Source organism: Tetrao urogallus (genome assembly GCF_951394365.1).
Source record: "Tetrao urogallus genome assembly, chromosome: 2".
In the NCBI taxonomy this organism is placed as follows: domain Eukaryota; kingdom Metazoa; phylum Chordata; class Aves; order Galliformes; family Phasianidae; genus Tetrao; species Tetrao urogallus.
The window spans coordinates 47904626-47925731 of NC_136814.1; the positions used below are offsets into that span (position 1 = coordinate 47904626).

At 35.4% G+C, this 21106-nt stretch overlaps 1 protein-coding gene across 1 annotated transcript in view; it reads left to right on the forward strand.

Annotated features, from left to right (window-relative positions):
• MTHFD1L (methylenetetrahydrofolate dehydrogenase (NADP+ dependent) 1 like) overlaps window positions 1-21106 on the forward strand; it is a gene marked incomplete at its 5' end in the record, with an annotated part of 137556 nt that overhangs the window by 36534 nt on the left and 79916 nt on the right. The window contains 7 exons of the mRNA XM_079550681.1: window positions 237-344; window positions 1192-1266; window positions 2664-2766; window positions 4529-4605; window positions 7809-7949; window positions 15831-15899; window positions 20959-21070. Coding sequence (XP_079406807.1) covers window positions 237-344; window positions 1192-1266; window positions 2664-2766; window positions 4529-4605; window positions 7809-7949; window positions 15831-15899; window positions 20959-21070 — 685 coding nt within the window. The remainder of the gene's footprint in view (window positions 1-236; window positions 345-1191; window positions 1267-2663; window positions 2767-4528; window positions 4606-7808; window positions 7950-15830; window positions 15900-20958; window positions 21071-21106) is intronic.

A 21106-nucleotide genomic window follows, 5' to 3' on the forward strand; every position in this document is an offset into this window, starting at 1 on the left:
TCTCTTCCTTAATGATTGTTGGTGACATGCAGTTGGTCCTGGGCAAGAAGTTGTGCTTGAGCAGAGGGTGAAAACAGGTTCTTCCTACAGCTCAGCCTGTGATATTTCATCTACATAGGCGACTAATTTCAGCTGCAACCTCAAGGATATGGTAGTATTCTTTGCTCAATAAATGTCTGAGGTTAATGGAGTTAAAAACCTTTTATTAAAAGAATTTTGTAATTTTTCCTGTCTAGTTCAATCTTCATTTGACTGGAGATATTCATGCTATAACTGCTGCAAATAATTTGCTGGCTGCTGCTATTGATGCTAGGATCTTGCATGAGAGCACTCAATCCGATAAGGTAAGAATTGTTTTCTAATAACCATGTGATGTTTTTTTCTTTTCATTTTTTCATAAATTGCATTTCAAATTATGTAAGTTGGCTGTCTTTTTATATTTTCACTGTGTGAATGGAAACAATTGCTGAAGCCATACTGTATTATGCTGGGAAATACTGCTTATAGAATATATTTTTCTGGCAGACATCTATCATAATAGAGTCTGAAGATAAGAATCTTATGTCCAGAAACTTGTCAGCTGTTTCAGACTATGCTAAGGAGTCTAATGAAAGATATTTTCTCTCTCTACATATATTTTTAAATAATTTGTACAGTCTTTTAAAGTTAAAAATTATCCTTCTGATACGAAGTTATTTGTGATATACTCAAAGAATAAGATGTGGTAAAAATAAACCAGATCCTCTTCTCTCTACTAAATCTTTTTGTGGTGTTTAACCTTTAACCAAAAGCTAACCTGAGTATTTAAAGAGAGAAAAAGAAGAAATTGCCTTTTTTTTTTTTTTCTTTTTTTTTTTTCTTCCAACTGGGCAAGATTTGTTTAGGCTGATCCGCAAGTAACAGTTACAGTTTGAGTAATTTGGCCCTTTGTTGGAATTTTAAAGGATTCCCAGTTTCAAAAATAATGCATATTTTTTCTGAGACATAGAAACACAGTAATTTTAATAATTGAATTTAGGCTATTAGATCATAGGCATTGTTTAAAAGCCTACTGCTTTCTCAGAACTCTTTTAAATCAGAAGTCCACAGCTTGTGTCATTGAGAAATTCATACTGAAACTAATCTAAATAAAAGGAAAAGAGGAGCTTCTTATTTTAAAAACTTAAAATGTATTTGTATTTTTTTTTCTAGGCTTTATATAATAGGCTGGTTCCAGCAGTTAAAGGTGTGAGAGGATTTTCTTCTATTCAGCTTGCCCGTCTGAGAGTAAGTTGTTAATGTTGTCTCTCTTCAATTATGGTATGTCTTTATGAAGGATTCTGTTGTGCAATTTTTTGGAAAATATTTGACATGAGGGGCCAAGTTTGTATGAAACTCTCATGAGTTTATTAAGTCCAGCTCTTTCTAAAAGCGTTCTCTCTAAAGTAATAGGGTCTGGGTCTGATATTATTGTCATAACTAGCATTTTTGCTATTTTCTCCTGAAACAAACCAGTAATGTTTTTCAAATGTAGTGTCTTTCCCTACAATATATTGGAGTTTTAAAATACTTTTCCTATTATGGTGAAGTCACATTTGAAAGCTCAGATTCTCTGATGTTGCAATATTTTCTGATTTTGAAAGTTTATTGTAGCATACACTGATGGGATTTTATAGATGATTATTGACAGTGTTCTTTCTGAGGGACAGAACTATATTTGTGTGCATAGTGTTTCAGCATCCTGTTGTGCTTACATAAGAATTTCATACACAATTCATGTATGAATGCTGTATCCAGTTTTCAAACTGCCGTTCAGATAAATAAGTACCCAACAATACAATCATAACTAGTGTTAAGGAAAGAGAATATGAACCCCTTAACACAAACCTCAAGAACAATTTCAATCTTCTATGTCCATTTCCATGGTGGTTGTTGGCTTTTGAGTCCTGCTCAGTATTGTTTCAGAGCCACTGGATGGCAATGGATAGCTGCCAAGTGCATGCAGAGCTGCACTTGGAATTAGGGGGTGAAAAGGAGGATAAAGGTAATACCAGCTTCTGTTGTTTTAAAAGTACTTGTGTGCTGCCTGGTTAGTTTGCTGAGGAATGCTTTCTGTTGCCAGAGAAAGTTTTTTGAAGACTGCAGTTCTTAAACAGAATTTTTCAATTCATGCATCTTTATGTAGATTGACCTAAAAAAAAATATTTGGTGGTGTTGAAATCCTGAATCTGTAACAGCTAATATTGGCTAATTCATTATACATCACTGAATTTATGGGCTATCTGAGCAGAATTTTTTATTTCATTCAAAGATGATTCATGCAAGATGATACATGTTAAAGATTTTTCACAACCTAGAGCAAGCAGTTAATCATCTTTTTTATTAGTGATTGATACGGTTAAATTTTCTCTTCGGTTTATATTGAGAGTTTCTTCTGTATCAGAAGGAGCTTTCTCATTTACTTGTCTATGGGTATTTCTCCTTTTTCATTGCATTTCTTCATCACCAGTATTCCTGTTTTACTTAGATGCCTTCCTATGTGCTTGTTTTTTTTTAAAAAAGGTGGGGTTGATTCTGACTTGCTTCTTTCACAAGTGCATGCATAACATGGGTGCAGTAAGCCAGAGCAGCTGTACTATTTGAAGCAAAATAGCCATTTTATTGCTTTTCTTTAATGTCTGTAGAGATTGGGAATAAATAAGACTGATCCTGAGACTTTAACAGAAGAGGAGATCAGTAGATTTGTGCGCCTTGATATTGACCCTTCTACCATAACATGGCAACGAGGTTTGTAATCAGAAAGCTGCATTTCAGCTTGGCTATTGTATCATTTGCTTAATTCTACCTGAATCAGAGCTATTTGCTTTGTGAATCTAAGAACAATTCATTTGCAAGAGAGAAATTGAGGTACATAATGAATCTGGAAGCAGTATATTGCTCTTTAACTTGGTTAAATATCTCTTCTCAAGAGACTTCACTAATGTTCTGAAGAATAGATTGTGGCAGTTTAGATACGTCCCTTGTCTCCCTCACATCCTAAAACACGTTAAAACTGTATTTTCTGTGCATTTCACAAATCTTATCTTTCTTTTACTAACTGTGTCTATAATAGTTTTGGACTTGTTTGTATGTTTCTTATATGTTCTATTCTGCCATTTCTATTAGTATTTTAGAACATATATAAATAGAAACCAAAAGGAATTAACCAAATCCATGTTGTATCACCCCTTGAATGGAATTCCTGAGGAAATTAGGGACCTAAGTACCATGTAGTGGGAGGAAAACACGTGGTAATTACAGAAGCTCCATGAGAAATGCCTAGTAAGAGGAAGTGGTTGAAATCTTGCTTTTCTCCCAGCCCACTCACGACACTGAATTGGGACTTGTGTAGGAATGGGATTTGAAGTCCCTCTTCAGTAATTACATTGTCCTTTACTGGACAAACAAATTTGTTACTTTCCAAAAACAGCAGGAAAAGAGGGAGGATACAATGTCTCTGATCTTCTATATAGACAGCCTCTCTGGATACCCTTGATTCTCAGCCCTGAAATGAACAGGATTTTGATCTACATCTACCAGAAAATTGTCTTCAAGCAAGCTACAGATTCAGCTGCTTGAGAGTAGCTTCCACTCTTTATTTTAGGGCTGTTGCAGACCAAAACATTAGTAGAGCTGAAGAACCTATAAAAAAGAGGGCCTTTGTTTTTATATTCTACAGGGATTTTGTATTCTGTAGGGATTGCCCCTTTTGGGAATGACGGATCTTGGAGTTCAGTCTCTTTTTCTAGCAGAAACATTCTCCTGGTGTTTCTTCCTAAGAAACATCCTGATAAATTCTCAGCAGATGAGTGCTTTTTTATGATTCCCACTTCTTTTTGGTTCAGCGTATCTGAAGTTTCGTGTTGTCAGTACAGAATGTGGATTGCTGAGATTGTTAGTGAAGTTAGCAGTTCCACAAGACAATTTGGACATGCTCTTGCAAAACAAAGCCTTTCCAATTTAGAAAGGCAGTTGTCTCAACAGCAGATGGTTGATCCTAGCAATTGGAAAAAACCTTCCTTTCGAAAACTGTGCAGCTAAATGTGGAGTTACTGTGATGTGCAAGAAAGTAACTTGTGTGGAGGAATCAATGTGACAGCATAATCATCCTTTAAAAGAGAAACAGAATAGGGTTAAGTGGTCTTAAGAATCAATTCTTTACTAGTCAACAAAGAAGCAAATGATTTGAAGTAGGTCTGAGGTGCATTATAGGTACAAAGGGTGATTTTTTTCATACATAAGTAAAGCATTAAGTGCAGTAGAATGTTGAGTATCTGTTAGCTGAAAATCTCGTTCAGAGAAATTGTATTTTAGTTATTTCAACCTGTTATCTAATGGTATCAAATAGAAGCCAAAAAAACAATAGAAGCCAAGAAATGCTGACATGTGGAAGCATGTTAAACAGTGCTTTTCAAGCAGCTGAATCTTACATGCATAATAACAGGTATGCCTGGAAATAATGCAGATCCCCAAGTCCTTGTTAATATGTTTTGCTATTCCCTTATTTCAGTTGTGGATACAAATGACAGATTTTTACGCAAGATAACGATTGGCCAGGCAAATACAGAAAAAGGATTTGTCCGTCAGGTATGTAAAAGTGGTTAATATATCACACTCTGGACAAGCTTTGCTTCAGAGTCTGAGATGTTTGTTATCCTGGAATTATTTCAAAATATTTCTTTGAATTGCAGTGCTAACATCTATCAAGTTGATACTGTATAGCATTCTTGCAGTGCATCTGATTGTGTTAATGAGTAACTGAAGTTTCAGGAACAGGAATTGGTGTTTGTTGTACAGTGCTGAAAGAACTTGAAAAAAAATTCGTAGCAGTTCAACCTTGTCTTCTTATGAATATAGAAGGTACATTTACCTTTGCCTTTATAAGGTTAATCTGTACCATTTTTCTCTTCTATTTTATTTTCATTTTTAAATCCCTCGAAGCATGTATGTAATTTAAATTACATTTCAATTTGGTGTTTAAGAAAACCTTGGAGAAGAGGGGGAGCATCATGTGTTGTTGGTCCAATTACTGAAAGTGACCGTTAACTTTTTATTGAAGTTTTCATTTTCCTGTCATGCATCTCAGCTTTGGAATGTAAAAATGTAAGACCTTTGAGCATGTGCTTAATTTTAATATGTTGTCTTGAAGGTGTTGTTCTGAAAATGATAATGGGTGTACTTTTCAGTGGTGTAGAAAGCTAACCTATATTACCATATAAGAGCTTCTGGAAGTTTTTTGAAGTCTTAAAGATAACTTGAAAGATTTTACTGACACTATCTGAACTAGTATTCATGGTGTGGTTTGGGCAAATCCAGCTGTGAAGCAATGCAATGTAGAATAGCTCTGCCGGGTGGAGCAGAGTCATTGCAATGATGTGAAGCTGCTGCAAAATTGATGATGATTGTTGTTATCTAACAGTCTGGATAATGAAATTCATGAAGCTCTGTTTGCTGTGAAAAGAAGTAGTTATTGTGGCATAGATAAAGTTTTTCTCTTTTTTTGGAACTCTTACCACCTTCTTTGTAATTGCAGACCTTCACTGAGCTTTGTGCCTAAATAAAGAGAATGAAAACTAGTGCTAATGTTTTTGTTCATTTCAGCATTTAAGACAGTCAGCCCAGAGAGAGAAATTGAAGGGAAATGCTTATTTCCTTTGGTTTTGAGCACATAGGGTAGAAACTTTTCAGTCTATCACTTACAGAAAACTCAATATTAGCTGAGACTTGTCTCTGCTAATGGGCTGGGGCAATACTTTGGTACATGTTTCTTCAACGCCTGAGATGGTTTCATGTGTTTAGATTTCTTTCAGCCTGCCATCCTTAGCGTGCAGCATTTTACTTCCACAATTATGCTGATCGATTAAATGTGAGTTGTCTTACAGTAGAGTACTAGTTGACGAGTTGCTTCTGTACTGTCTTGGCTAAAATGACTTCGATGCATTCAATTTTGATGCTTTTGGATTGATGAAGCCATTTATATTTTAACATGGTCTTACTGACTTGAGAAATAGAGAACAGTTAGAAAATTCATTTCAGGGACTAGCCAAAGATCCAGATAAAACAGGACTTCATAGTTAACAGATGCATTTTATAAACATTTGGAGTGATGTTCTAGCACTCTTAAAATCAATGACACCTGTGTAAAATGGCAGAGCACAGCAGGCACAAAAGTATGCATTTTAATGAAGAGGGGTTCTGTGATTTCTAAAGAGTATTACATGACTGATGGCCTTGATCTTGCAATTGAATCCATGTGGGTGGATCCTTTCATCAATAGAGAACTGGCTTTACAGCTAAGGCTTCTGTCAGCACTTCGTAGGTGTGTAAAGGTTATTAAGAGTTAAAATAGCATCTGATAGTAAAATCTTTTGTGCCTTTTTTTCAATTAAATATTGTCACTCATTGAGCATCTACCTGGGATTCTTTTTCTGGCCTTATAGGTTTACACAGCAACATCAATGATTAAAATTTAATTTTTGCCTCCTGATACACATCCTGATGGAGTTAGATTATAATCTATTGTATGGATTAAGCATAGATTTCTGAGATGTATTTCCTGTCTTACATTTGTGCAATACCTTACAGGGGTTCTCTTTGTAACTTGAGAAAAGATAGTAGCTTCCAGGCCATCTCAATCCTGTTAATTGTGCATGCAGTTGTTTTTTTCCATATAGAACTGCTACTAAGGAATACAGAAAATTTATATTGCAGCTTTAGTATTTCTTTGGAATTGCTGTGCTGAAAATCTCGCCTACAGCATGAATTCTTATTTTCCATATTGTGTGCATCTCCCTGGTTTTGCCAAGTCCAGGGAAGTACTCCTGTGTCCTCACAAGTTTTGACTAAGTATGCAAGTACATATAGGTCAGCCTCAATAAGATTGCTCTGGGCTGTAATCATCATGACAGAAACTAAAGACAGGCAAATATGGAGAAATTGTTCTCATTTTTACCCCTATTTCATTAATGTATTGTATATTAATGTATTAATGCTATAAGAATATGCTTTTCTGTTTACGTTCTGGCAGCATTTAGCCTTGGCTTTACTAATAGTAAATCATTACAAATACTGCTAATGTGTTCTACAAGTTCTAAAATAAAAATACTGCTGAGGTACTGCACTACTTGTTGTAGTGTAGAGAAGTAATAGGATTGTTGCAGCATATAGTCCTTATTTTGTTTCATTTTGTTGTTGTTGTTGTTCTTCCCTAATATATATTTATTCATTTTTAGAAGTACAGGAGGGATATGCTTTCCATCATCATGGATCAAGCACAAGACTTGGCAGTCTTGCAGATTTTGAATTTATGTAGAAAAAGAGTGATCAAATGTAACAAAAATGTTTTTGAAACCAGAATTAAAGAACAAAAAAAATATGGAGAGCATTATGGGATGGAAAAAAAAAACCAACAAAAAACCAATGTTGTACTCATACTAGTAAAGCTAAAAACACATCTGGTGATTTTTATTATTTATGTATTTATTTATTTTGCAGAAGAAATTCTTGGTCCTTCAGGGTGTTTCTGCTAGGGACAGTGTGAGCCAATGGGCTAAGCACTCCGTAGTACTGGTCCCCAAGTAAATGAAGTGTAACTGAGAGCATTAATGAAGAAATATAAGCAAAATGTTTTGCAGTTAGTCTAGCTTGAGTAATCTCAAAACCTGTGGGTTACAGTGTAGAACTTGTTTGAATTTCAACCTTAACTCTTTTTTTTCTAAATCTTTTCCCAATGATTTCCTGTATTTGACCTGACTTTGATTTGACTCATGATTCTCATTTCTGTTTTATAGGCACAGTTTGATATTGCTGTTGCAAGTGAAATTATGGCCATCCTTGCACTTACCACCAGTCTGAAAGATATGAAGGAAAGACTGGGGAGAATCGTGGTGGCTAATGACAAGAAGGGAGAACCTGTAACAGCAGAGGATTTGGTATGTTTAGTGCTGTGTACCTGTGAATAAACTGTGATCTGTTTGTTTTGCCTCTCGAAGCATTAGAAAGGCAGGTGCATGCCAAGCTTTATGCTTTGAACAGCACATTCAGAAACTGAAGAAAGATCATCTGGGCCAAAACTCGCTTGCAATGCGAACAAGATGTAGAACTTATTCTTCCAAGTCTTCAGGTAACATCTGGTTCATAAGTGCCTGTTCTCCACAGCCTACTTGAATAGGCTTCTGCAGTTTCTTAAGGCAAGCAGTTTTGGTGTACTGAGTGAGTCAGAGAGAGAGAGCTGGTAATCTTTGCTACTGTGTTTGTGAAGAGTGCTCAGGTGTTACAGTGATAGTTAAGACATGAATGTTTATGACATGAGATCAGAATGAAAGCATATTATTCTTAATTATTAATAATGCTTGGGACAGTGTTACCTCTTCATATCATTAAGTCATCACTGATTTTCTACTTGCACTTATGAAAGAGATTAATATGTTCTTCCTTTATGTCAAATCCTAGCCCTTATAGCCAGAATGTAAGTCAGAAGACAGTGGTTGCAAATGTGCACCTGGTTCTTTGTGACTGGTTCTTGTGAAGTCTAGAGTTACACCTTGCAATCCAAGTTTATGCCAGGAGTAAGTTCACTGTAATGGACTACTGCACAAACTTACTAGAATCATAGAATAGTTTCGGTTGGAAGGGGACCTGTAAGAACATCCAGTTCCAATCCCCTGCAATACCTCCCTCTAAACCAAGTTATTGCTCAAAGCCACATCCAGCCAGGCCATGAATGCTTCCAGGGAGGGGGTATCCATAGCCTCTTTGGGCAACCTGTTCCAGTGTCTCACCACTTCCTAATATCTAGTCTGAATCTACCCCCTCCTAGCTTTTTGAAGCCTGTTCCCCTTGTCTTGTGTCTACACGTCCTTATAAAAAGTCCTTCCCCAGCTTTCCTGTAGGCCCCCTTAAGGTACTGGAGAATGAGCAAAAGGCACCTTGTCAACAAAGACAGAAAATCCACAAGCCAGGAATATCTTCACAACCACGGTAGTTTCAATTTTAATAAATAAATGAAATCGTACTATCTAGCATTCATAAGTTTGAGATTGAAATTACGATAGGAGTATGAAAATTTTTAACAATGGTCATCCTTAAAATTAAAGGCAAAAACTACTCCCACTTATTCAGCAAACTTCCATTTGAAGGCATCTTTTCATCAGTTATAAATTTTGGAATAACGTTTATGAAGAGCTGTACTTAATGTTTTTGATGGCAGTTTTTTTCTTTGTGTTTCCTTTCCAATTGCATAACTTGGACTCAACTGGCAGAGGGTGGGGAAACCTTATAATGGATATGCAATGTCTTTAATGAATTATTGTTGCTAGTGTACTGTAAAGGTACTTTAATGTATTAATAGTGCAAAATATTTAACCTATTTTAATCTACTTAGCGTTAGTCAGCTTGATGTAAGAGAACAGTTGCTCTTGTGTAGTTTTTTTCATCTATAATTCAGTGAAAATATGCTAGGTCTGAGATTATGAACAACGCAGAAATTACTTGAAAATGTTTCCATTAGGTCCATAAAATGAAATTTATGCTCAATAAAGTGTCTTAGTAATTTGGTTTTCTCTGGCATTTTCTAAACAAACTTACTATGCTTAGTGCTTCAATTGTTTGATAGTGTTACTTGTGCTGAACATGTGTTTCCAATACCTCTTTAAAGCACTGTTCTATATTGTTCTATGTTATACAAAGGAAGAACTACACAGAAAAACAACAACAACAGCAAAAAAAATGCCACAGTGTCAAGAATATGTATTAGTACCATCTGCAGCTATGTTGTTGCATTCTTCAAGTTTTCTTCGTATTACGTGTAGGGATGATTTGAGTGCAGATTGTAATTGTGGAGAAACTCCTACATTCTTGCAGAATGTGGTAGAGGTGAGGATAAAAACTATAGGAAGAGTAGGAGTGTGGTTTCATGGTTAAGGCAGAAAAGTGCCTTTTCAGAGAGTTGAATTTTGTTATTTTGTTTTTCACAGTTTGTGTATGGTGCTGTCTCTGAATCTCGTGGTACAGGAGGAGCTCTGTGTTCCTCCATGTGGTGCAATACCTGGGATCTAAACAAGTCAAATCTATGTGAAGGTTGAAAAACTGACTTTGAACGGGATCAGAAGAAATTATTTTTATGTTGTCATAGAGTGGGCACCCCAAGTTAGGGAATACTTCTGAGTTTAATCTTTGCGTGTTCACTTCCTTATAGTTATTAATGTTGGTGAAGAAGTAAGATGTCACAATACTAGGTTTTAAGAAATGTCCTAAAAGGACAAATTATCAAATTGAATACTAGTTACTTTGTGTAAGCGGAAGCATGCTTATGAATAACTGTGAAAATGTACTGCAGAAAGTTGAATCCTCTGGAAACAATAGCAGGGGATGTATAAACGAAGACCATACGATGCCATAAGTCATACACGTGAGAAAGATAAGTTTCAGTTCAGTAGAGTGGTGCTTCAACTATTTTTCAGCTTTATTCCTAGTGGTGATCAGTCTGTTTGAGTAGCTTGCAACTAAGCATTCTATTTCTAGACTTTAATCTCAATACTCACTCTGCTTTTGCTACCTTACGTAACTGTCCTTCTGCAAGCTCAGCTTTTGATTCCTGATGCTTTGGACTGCTCAGGTTCTGTCTCCTCCTCATTCTTTTAGGATCCAGGGGAAGACATCTTTGCTTGTAATATGGATGTCCAGACTAAAAGCCTGATGCAGAGTGGAGATATTGTTGCTACATTCTAGGCTGTAAGCACACTGTGTATTGCAGCCAAAGCTTTATCAACAGGACGAGGCAGAACTGAGCATTCACAAATGAATATCTGTGAACTGTAGCTTTGGTTTTTTGGAGTTTATTACCTTTAGTAGATTTTTAGGATGTGATAAGAGGTTCAAAGTGAAGCCATTCTCCTCCTGAATTTTCATTCTTCTTCAGAATCAGAGGCAGAGAAGAGGCCAAACAAACAAACAAACAAAAAAAACAACGAAGACTAAAGAACCCAAACCTTTACAACTCACAAAGGGAAGAACTCGAGACAACTGAATGATAACTTGCTTTTCCAGTACTCTTGTTCCAAGAGCAGTTCAATAATTTTGGCTTATGTTTTCATAAGACACGATCAAGATTAAAAGCTTGAATTTACCATAGCTGGTTTGGTATGGAACATTTTAGCCCAAAGAACTGTGGTTGCTTATAACAAATTTTAGAATCAGCTTTATGATGAGAAGTACACACAGAACATGACTAATGGGGGCTGGTCAATGCTACCTACAACTATAAAAATAAATAAATTCTGGAGTTTGTCTTTTTATATATGTGACAAGGTTGAATTTATATAAGTTTAAATGCTTGACAGTAGTCCTTAGTTCACTGAAATCTATTTGAACCAAAACCACTAAACCCTTCTCTGTGATTTGTTTCCAGAAGTACACGCACTATACTTCACAAAAATACAATTGCTCTTAATTTTGACGTTATATTCAATATATTTAGAATAATACAATGGTCAAACCTAAAATACACATTGGTAGATGTAAAACAGATGCAGCAGCCGGCTAGGGATAATAGAAAAAAGATAAATTGAATATTTCATGAGTTGAGAAGACTTCTTCCACAAGAGTAATGGATTAAATATCTGGCCTCTGTAATGAAACGTATAGAAGTCTTTGCCAAAATGTGGTGTTCATTGCGCAGTATTTTGAAGACTGAATTGTTTTTTGGCTCATACTGTATAGAAGACTTTTGATGGACACATGCCATATCTTCATGTAAAATTAAATGGGTATGTATGCCCTAGATAAGTATTTCAGCAGCTATGAAAAATATTAAATATTTAAAAAAGAATAGCGACATGTAAGACTTCTCAGTTTGCTTTCTGTACCATGCTGTTAGATTTCAATAATTCCAAGACAGAAAAAAAGCTTCATATTTATTTTTATAAATGATCTGTCAGCTGAGTATGTTTTGTTCACTGGTTCAACAGAAACAGTGTGTACATACTTTACTTTAGACACAAGTAGTTGCAGCCCTTCTTGGTTTACAGCTTAAGATTCAGTTTTTTACAGAACTGATACTGCAGAAAAATATTATCATTTTATTAGAGACTATAGTTTCAAACAAAAGGAAGTTATATATACTTAGTTATTTTTCTTACAAAGAAATGCAATGTTTCTTTGCCCTTCAGTCTGTGTAACCCTTATTTCTCAGTAGTTACTTTCAGTGGCCTTCCTTCTCATCTGTTGCTGGCTTTCATTTCCACTCTTGATAAACTCCAGAGACTGTTCCTGTGGAAGTGATTTTGAAAGAGTGGATTTTCATTTAAGTTTGCTTTTCCTGTGTCATGTAATTTTAATTTACTTCTTGCTCTGTGATCTTTGTGTTGTCCTGGGGAGCATGTTTGTACCATGGAAAGGGGTATTATTTTCACAAGTACTTTATAATGGTTCCAGTAGGGAACCCAAGAGAGATGGGTGTCCATATTACATTCAATAATGAGTCCAACTTCTTTCTCCTAACAGTGAGTTAGTAGAAAGATAATGATCCTTAGGCTCCTTACACACTTAATTGGTGTGTAAGTGTCTTAAGTGTCTAATTCCTTTAAGGAAATTTTTACCTACCTCCTCTGAATTAGAAAAGAGAACCTGATTCCTCAAATATTTTTGCAAATCAGATCTAATGAGCTGTGGCAATTGTTTGCTAGTTGCTTGGAGGACTGGAGATAGAAGGGAATGAAGAATTTTTTGACAGTTATGGCAGACAGATTTGAAAATGTAGGGTAATTTTTTTGTTGACACAAATGTATTTAAAACTACAAAGGCAGATAGATATGATGTCCACTAACTCAAGTCTTTTCATCTGCTTTTCTTTGTTTTCAGCAAGGAATACAATGATACAATGAGCTGTGTCCAGATGCACATCTAGTATGAATAAAGTTTTTGATAAAGTGGAAATGCATAGAAAGTTTTTTTTGTTTGTTTGTTTGTTTGTTTGTTTGTTTTTTGCGTCCCTGTTTTACCAGATTGGTGAAAAACTATCAGAAATCAAAGGAGAGAATATATGAGTCATTACTGACTTGAAGAGGAAGGGGGGGGAAGCATTACTTTTAGCTTTTTCTTTATCTTTGTCATCATCATCATCTTCTCCCCCATAGTCTTTTCTCCAGTCAGTGTGGTTTGCATTCTTGTCCTGAACAAGAGACTTGAGCTTGGTGGTCTTGGCAAGCATGAAGCAGATGACAGAAACTTCTAGTCAGGTGTTACAGCTGGCATGAGTTAACACTTGTCAAGCCTCCAGCAGGTTTCCTAAGAAGAGCATTAGGGCTGATCCCTAGCTGCTCAGGTAGTTAACCTTGCCATTGACCAGTTGGTAGACCTGATGTAAAATTTTCTGTTGGCATTTTTTCCTCTGAAATTTGATTCGCTTTTACAATTACAATTGCTTTTTACATGTTAGGATTGTAAACTGCTTCAGTATCCACACACTGAAAGTATCACCAGCTGTTTCTCTTTTAGCATACGGGCAGATGGCAAATGAGTAACTTATGCTATATGACATTGGAAAAACTGAGATAGAGGAGGAAACTGAGTAAAATCAAACAACTTCTTCAGATATTTCTATTGCCTGTAACCTCCTGACAAGTGCATGTATGCGCTTCTGTTTTCTGTGAGACAGAACATGAAGAACTCACCTAGATGTTACAGAGCTATGTTGCTAGCAACTCAGCATAAGCATTGTTTCATTTTGTGGTGGTGGAATAGAATTGTGCCACTGACCTCAGGAAAGCTATATCAGCTGGCTTGGAAATGATTTAAGAAAAACAAAACAAAAAAACCCAAAAAACTGGAAAACAACAGGCTTTATAGATCTGTTAATTAGAGGTATTGAAAACTGTTTTTTTTTTCATGAATTCGAATTCCAGATTGTAATAAATAGTGAAGAGAATGTACTTGTTTTCATAAATTAGAAGGATTAAGATCTAGGTTTTAATGAAATTTGTTCTGTGTCATTTTAAACTGTTAAAGGTGGAACTGGAAATTTGCTGTTTTATTTTCTAAGTTCTTCAAATTCTAGGAGTGAATGAAATCATTTTTTTATAAAGGAAGCTGTTATATTAAACAGATTTAAGATTTAGTAGCCTAAAAATATGCCTACTTTAGAAAAATTTTTGAGACTGAATTAGATGATATCAAAGGAAACAATGCTAGCAGCTGTTTTCCAATTCAGAAGAGGGAAGACAAGACTGTTTTGCTACCCGTTTCTCACTACATTGTTGTGAATCTGTTGGGGTTTGCAGATAGTACGGGTTTCCAAAATGGGGGGAAAAAGGTCCTTCCCTTAACTCTTCTCTAAAGTAACACTTGCTGTGCTTTAGTAGAAGTCAGTTGTACTGTTTTGCTTTTAATTCATTTTTATCTGAGGTCAAACAGAATCCTTTGTTTTCTTGTTAAGTGTGAGTTCAGGTGTGATAATTAGGGGGAATCTTAATGCATGTAGAAATGCTATATGTATGTAATGATGGTGTACTTTAGTGTCTCTCATCTGTCATGAGAATTTTAACACAGTGTAATTTTAGCACACACACTATTTTTGTTGCTATTCTTTGAAGGTTATAGTTTGGCTCCTCAGTTAGTTGTATATATTATTAGTTATTATTATATTTATTAGTTATGTTAGATTATTATAGTTATATAGTATATTAGTTATATTATTAGCTATATATATTAGTTATATATATACAGTTAGGCTACTCAGATAACAGATTCATGGTTTTCAACCTTAATTTTAAATACTTCATGGCGGCTTTTATGTTTATTTGGCTTTAATGTTTCTTTTCAATATAATAATGTATTAAAATAATTTTTTGTTCTCTGGCAAACCTTTGAGTTACTCCTTGTAAAACTGCTACTTTTTGTTTTTTCTATCCATGATTGAGTTCTTTCAAAAACAAGTTCTCTTATCAGAATGTAAATAATTTAAGAATAAATAGGAATGTATGTTTTCTAGTTTCTAGATAGCACTCTGCTTGTAGTTTGATAGTGCTGTGCATATTCAATTTATTTATTTTTTAATAAAATGGACATTGAGTTTTAGTGTAAATGCTGTATGAGGATGTCATGATTTTCTCTTTTAAAATTATTCAATGTGAAATTTATACTTAATATCCAGCAAAATTTTTAGGGAAGAATAAGATGTTTTTTAAAACTAGAACACAGTAATTCCTTCAGGTCCCTTTGTCCTCTTGTCATCACAATGAGGCACCTCTAATTTTTGATCTTAGGATGCATTTGCTATCTATTCTCTGCCTGCTTTCTTCCTGTGTCTATTACACATACAGGTCTTACAAGTTACCCTTTCTGGTTGTTGCTAGCTATTGATTCACACTATTGATTCTGTCTTGAAAGAAATACATCTGTCGTTTTTTTGAGCAATTTTATCAAGTTATTGCCATGTTGTTTTCTCAAATCTCAGAGGCCTTTGCTTCCACTTGATCTTCTGTTTCCTGTGAATATCTTCATGCTGATCACTTAATATTCTTTTTCTGAAGAATATTAGTCTTCTGTCTTTTACCCAGATTGTACCCAGAGTACAATCACTACTATTTCTGGCACTGTAATGCAATATGCTAGAAATCTTGAGGTAACTACTAAATATACATGTTAGGAAACACTAATACTACTTAGCCATTATAATTTGTGAGCACGCTTTCTCCTTTGGACTCTCCTGTAAGTTGTTTGTTTTCCTGTTTTTACTATACTCTCAAGCATAGCTCAGAAACATTGCACTTTAAAACTGATTTCCTTAAAATGTGAACCTTTTTTTTTTTTTTTAGGGAGTAACAGGTGCCTTGGCAGTTTTGATGAAAGATGCGATTAAGCCAACACTAATGCAAACATTAGAGGTGAGTATGGCTTGCAGTGTCCGCCCTTCTCCAGCTTTCAAATTCCACACTGTCCTTGCAGTACTTCCCTCCAGTGACCGCACTTAACTTTCAAGGTCAAGCCAGGGTCAACTCTGTAATGGCATTTTAGCAAATGTTTGTTAACTGATAACTCTAGTTGCATTTATACCTTTTGAGTCCTTTTTTTAAAAAAATTCCTTTGTTTGAGACTCTTTCTTTAGTCATAATTTTGCTTAGAACTGCAAACAAGCTGCAGTACATTGCTGAAGTGCTTCTAAGCATACTGGAAAGCAAGGTGGACTTCTGAGTCATAGACTTCCATCTGTTTCCCATCTTCCTCTTCTATAAAAGTTTCCTTTTTATGTTTGCTTTACATGTATGTTCCCATGATAGTCCCCACATCCTATCATTAGGCCATTCTATTCAGAGTTATATTTTGCACCATTTCGAAATGTGGAAGAGTCCTTCTGTCTGTTTAGAGGTTTTCAAAAGAGGGCTAACAGCCACTCTTTCCAACCTTAGCACCTTCAGGGATTCAATAAAGCCTTTGCTCTGTAAAAGGAATGATTTATGCTTATCCTAGTGAGCTGTCTTCCAGCAGCTCAAAGAAAGCAGAATTAGTGCCGCTTGACTTAGTGACTGGTAGTTTAGTGTTGGCTTTTTCAGTAGTACGCTGAACAATGAATGACATTTGTGGAGTCAGGAAGAGAGAAATATGGGGAAATAATAGAGAAGATTTGGAAACAAATGCATTTAGAGAGAAGTTAATGTATTTTATTGAAATTTTGACTATCAAAATTACATAGCTGGAATATCTCACACCGTTCTTTGTACAGTGAGGAGTTGTAGAGTGTGGAAAATATCAGCACAGTCCCTAGATGATAAATCTCTTTTTACAACATATCAAAGTCATAACTACATTTTTGCTTTTGTGTTTGGATAGTGACAACTTGCTATTCTCAGGGAGTATCAGAATTTAGATCATAGTATGTGTTGCTTTGCTATAGGCATCCTAACTTGTTTCTTCAGCAAAAAACATCTGTTCTTTCACGTGTCTGCATGAAGCATATACACGTGTCAGAAGTTAATACAAAAAAATTCACCAAAACGAACCGGAGGTCAAATAGAATTCAAAATGCAATGGCCAGAAATATGTATTAAATCACCACCAAGATAACATATTGTGTGCTAAGCATCACTGACAGAGTAGCTTCTCTAATTGCACTTAACATACCTGTTAGAAAATACTGTTTTTTTTTATAGCATTCTAAAAAACAATTACCATTGTTAAGAAGAGTTTATTTAAATTGATAGGCATTTTGTTCTGGCACTTGCATGCTTTTTTTTTTTTTTTTTTTTTTTTCTTTTTTTTTTTTTTTTTTCTCACTGTATTTCTTTATATTCACATTTCAATGCAATTAAAAATTTCTGCCATTTATGTGGTACTCTTTCCCGGTTTGACTTATGGTATGCTGAAACATTTGCCAGCTTTCATGAAGTGCTATTGCTTGTTAGGAGCGCCCTGACTGCAGTATCCAAGGATATTTTTCCCCAAAATTATTCTTACAGAGTTATTTTTAAAACTACCACCAGCTCAGAAGACTGCTTCACACTCCTTCCATTTGAGGACTTTTTTTCACCCTTTTAATACTGCTGGCTTGCAGACTAATATTAGTCATCTATCTGAGAACAAAAATCTCCAGCTTGTCTAAATCTTTTTGAAGATAATGCTGTACTTTAGGTGGTACATGCCTCTTGGACTGTGGTGTTGCTTGGGTGTAGAGGTACAATGGTCTATTGTTACTGCTCATTGTTGCTATTCTTGAGCTTTGAGCTTGTTTCATGTTCCATTTTGTGACTAAACAGCTCTCATTATTTTTTGTTAACAGCTCGAGTAGCTAATTTGTTAACTAATTTTTCCAAAAAAGAAAAGGGATGTTTAGAATCTTCCAGAATGAGAGGTTTTAAACCAGGCCAACCCTAACGTACTCTGACGTGATAGATGTAATAATATCCCTTTTGTTGTAAGGAACATTTCTTTCTTACATGTGTGAATTACAAGTCATTTTTTTTCACAAATCAAAATGAGGAGATGTGAAGCCCAAACTACATTTGAAATAATCCTAATAAGCAGCATCCAAAAGAAGAGGAATTTCAAGTTTCCAAACATGTAACAATTGCAAGTAACTGGGAAACATAATCCTGCTTCCTTCAGGGGAAAGCAACTTCTTACTGTAAGTGTAAAGACCTTTACCACCAACACTGGAGGTGACGGCAGTAACATCAGAAATCCTGTGAAACAGTGATAAGGACATTCAGTATCTGCAGCACAGAAATGGTGAAAAAAAACAAAATAATGTAATTACACAGAACACAAACATAGCTTAGACTATGCCGTGAGCCTGTTATGCAAGTTAGGGATGAAACTTCAGCAAGGCAGATCCACTTTGATGTTGAGGAATGGCAAAAAGGCTGCCTGAGGAGGGGCAGCAGGAAGGCTTCTGGATGACTTCTAGCTGATATTGACAGTGAATTTTGTATACTGTAAGTATTAGTGGCTGTGGGTGCAAGTAGCTGTTATTGAGAAAGCTATAATCTGATCAAGAGCTTTTGTATTGGTATGCTGTTGAGGTGTGGTGGTGTGAGAAATTGCTTCTAAGAACCTCTGAAAGAGGGAGAAGAGTGACCTACTCAGCAGATGTCCACTAGCTTTGAAGCTTTTGCGTACACTGGAGAAGAGCTCTGGAAGTTGAAAATTCAAAAGTGACTGAATAGGAGTCCTGTGTGGAACTGGTGTGAATGTTGTGTTTGTGTGTGTTTGTTTATTTGTCTTTATACATTAATTGATAAGTGTATTTTAATTTGCTCTTTTTGAAGATGTTTCTTGCTCAGTTGACTTCTGTCATGACCCTTTTATTCTGTCAGCAGAAATGCCACCTCAAGGAATTAGTGTTTGACTGTGTTTTATAAGCAAGAATGACAGGAAAACCTCCAAATGAAAAATAAGGGAAATGTTAGCTCAGTGTTATAGACTCCACCTACAATAAATGTTGGCTTCAGCAGAACTTGTATCTAGTATTGAAGAACTCAGATTGCTTTGTTTGAATTGCACATAATGATTTTGTAGTGTTTATCCACATTTGTCATGACAGATTTGTTCCTTTGTGAGCTGATCCCATAATGTTTAGCCTTTATTTATATCATGCGTAACAGAGCAGCTGCTGTATGGGACAAGTCTTTGTAGATGCAGTCTGGCTGCTCTGCGATAGTCTCCTCATGTTACATTGAACATGCCACTCACAGTAAGGATGGTAGAAAGTTTTATAAACATCCTTCTAGCTGCCAGATAACTTCAGATATTTATTGACAATCAGAGTTTATTTTCTTGTACTAAAACTTGGATAATAAAATTTCCTGTTCTGAGAACAGTCAGCAGAATGCACACTTGTGCCATTTTTTGTTTCCTGCCATGGCATATTAAGAATGTAAAGAAAATAAGTGAGGTGGCTGGACTGATAAAGAGTGACTGAAGTTGGCTGGGGAAGATGCTGTTGTCTCTATTCCAGGCTGTGCTGGAGGATCCTGGGGCTCTGCTGGAGTTCACTCTCTTAAGTACCTAGATTATTCTCCTTCCAGGATTACTATGTAAAATGACTTATTTCCATGTCAGTAGTTTAGAAGTGTGTTTTGATTTCAACTATGTGGCAAGGGGTCTCTTTGTTACTGGTATTCTGGATGTTGGATCTCACAATCTAAATCTCTCCCCATCCATGTTGTGTGATTGAAACTGTGGAAGAACAATTGTGCTAGAGATGTTGTGGCCCTTCTGGCCCCTCTCTATATAGCTGCTGAGGGATGAACTGGGCTGCCCTTTCATCACTTGTGCTTCTGCTTCCATGTGCTACCTCTGCTGGATGTATGTGCTAGGTTGTAATGCGAATGGCACTGCAATTGCTTGCCACAAGAAATTAAGAATTCCTAATGTTTAATGTTACTTCTTGAGTGATAAAACATGAGAATAAATCCTGTGGATTTCTATCTAGTACTGGAAAACTGCAGTGTTATTTAGTTGAATGAGATGAGGGTAAGTATTGTATTAATGTAGAAGTAAAATCTGAGGAAGGATAGGCTTAGGTTGGTAGAGAGCAGGGTAGCATTTTATTTAATTAAGTTACAAGCCCCTTGAGATAATTTTGTATTTTGCACTGTACCTCCTGTTAGATTAATACCCAAATGTTATAAGATGTTGAAAGTGTACCTAGTTCAAGTTAAATTTTTGTGTAAATGCATAAAACCCTATAGATTTTGCAGTATATAATCATTATCAGACAAAAAAAAAAAACAAACTAAACACTGACATAGGTGTGTTGTGACAGTAATAATCTATACCGTTCTTCTTGTTACAGGGCACGATTTCTGGTTTATTTACTTTTTTCTGCTACTTTTCCACTATTTCTTCTCTGACATGTATGAGGCAGAATTGTCTTTAGGTTCTAACTCAGTTGTCTAGTCTCTGAAGAACATCCTCTGCCAATATGTATGTATGTTCCCCTCTTCCTACTTTCAATTAAAAAACAAAAAAACAACAATTTTCTTAGAACAAGTCTGAAAACTTATTTGCCAGTGGCAAAGGAATGCTATGTTGTATGTGTAATTGCTTCTGTAGGAAGCAGTAAGAACAAGTGTTAGTTGTTGTTATTTGTGAGAGATTTGTATTCATTGTTAGTGAAATTAGAATACATTTTCTATCATAAACTAAGTATGTCACTAAAGTTATGTAGTGAAACATAAATGAAATACTTAAGTTATGACAGAAAATATTATTTATGAAAGAAAATAGATTTTTTTTTGTTTATAAAGCCTGTTTTCTTAATAATACTGCTGTGTTTGTGGGGCAAGGGAGAACAACAACTTTTATTATATGCTTAATAGTTTCCAAGTTTCCATTTTCTTGCTCTGCATGCTTTTGGTTTGTATATCACCTTGATTATTTTGCAAGTCTATCGAGTTTGTGTTCTTACCTATCCATAATGAAAAATATATATTTTTTATCATTCAGGGAACACCAGTATTTGTTCATGCTGGACCTTTTGCTAACATTGCCCATGGAAATTCTTCCATTTTGGCAGATAAAATTGCCCTTAAACTAGTTGGGGAAAAGGGTTTTGTAGGTAAGTAAATATTTTGTTTATTAAACCAAGTTTTGT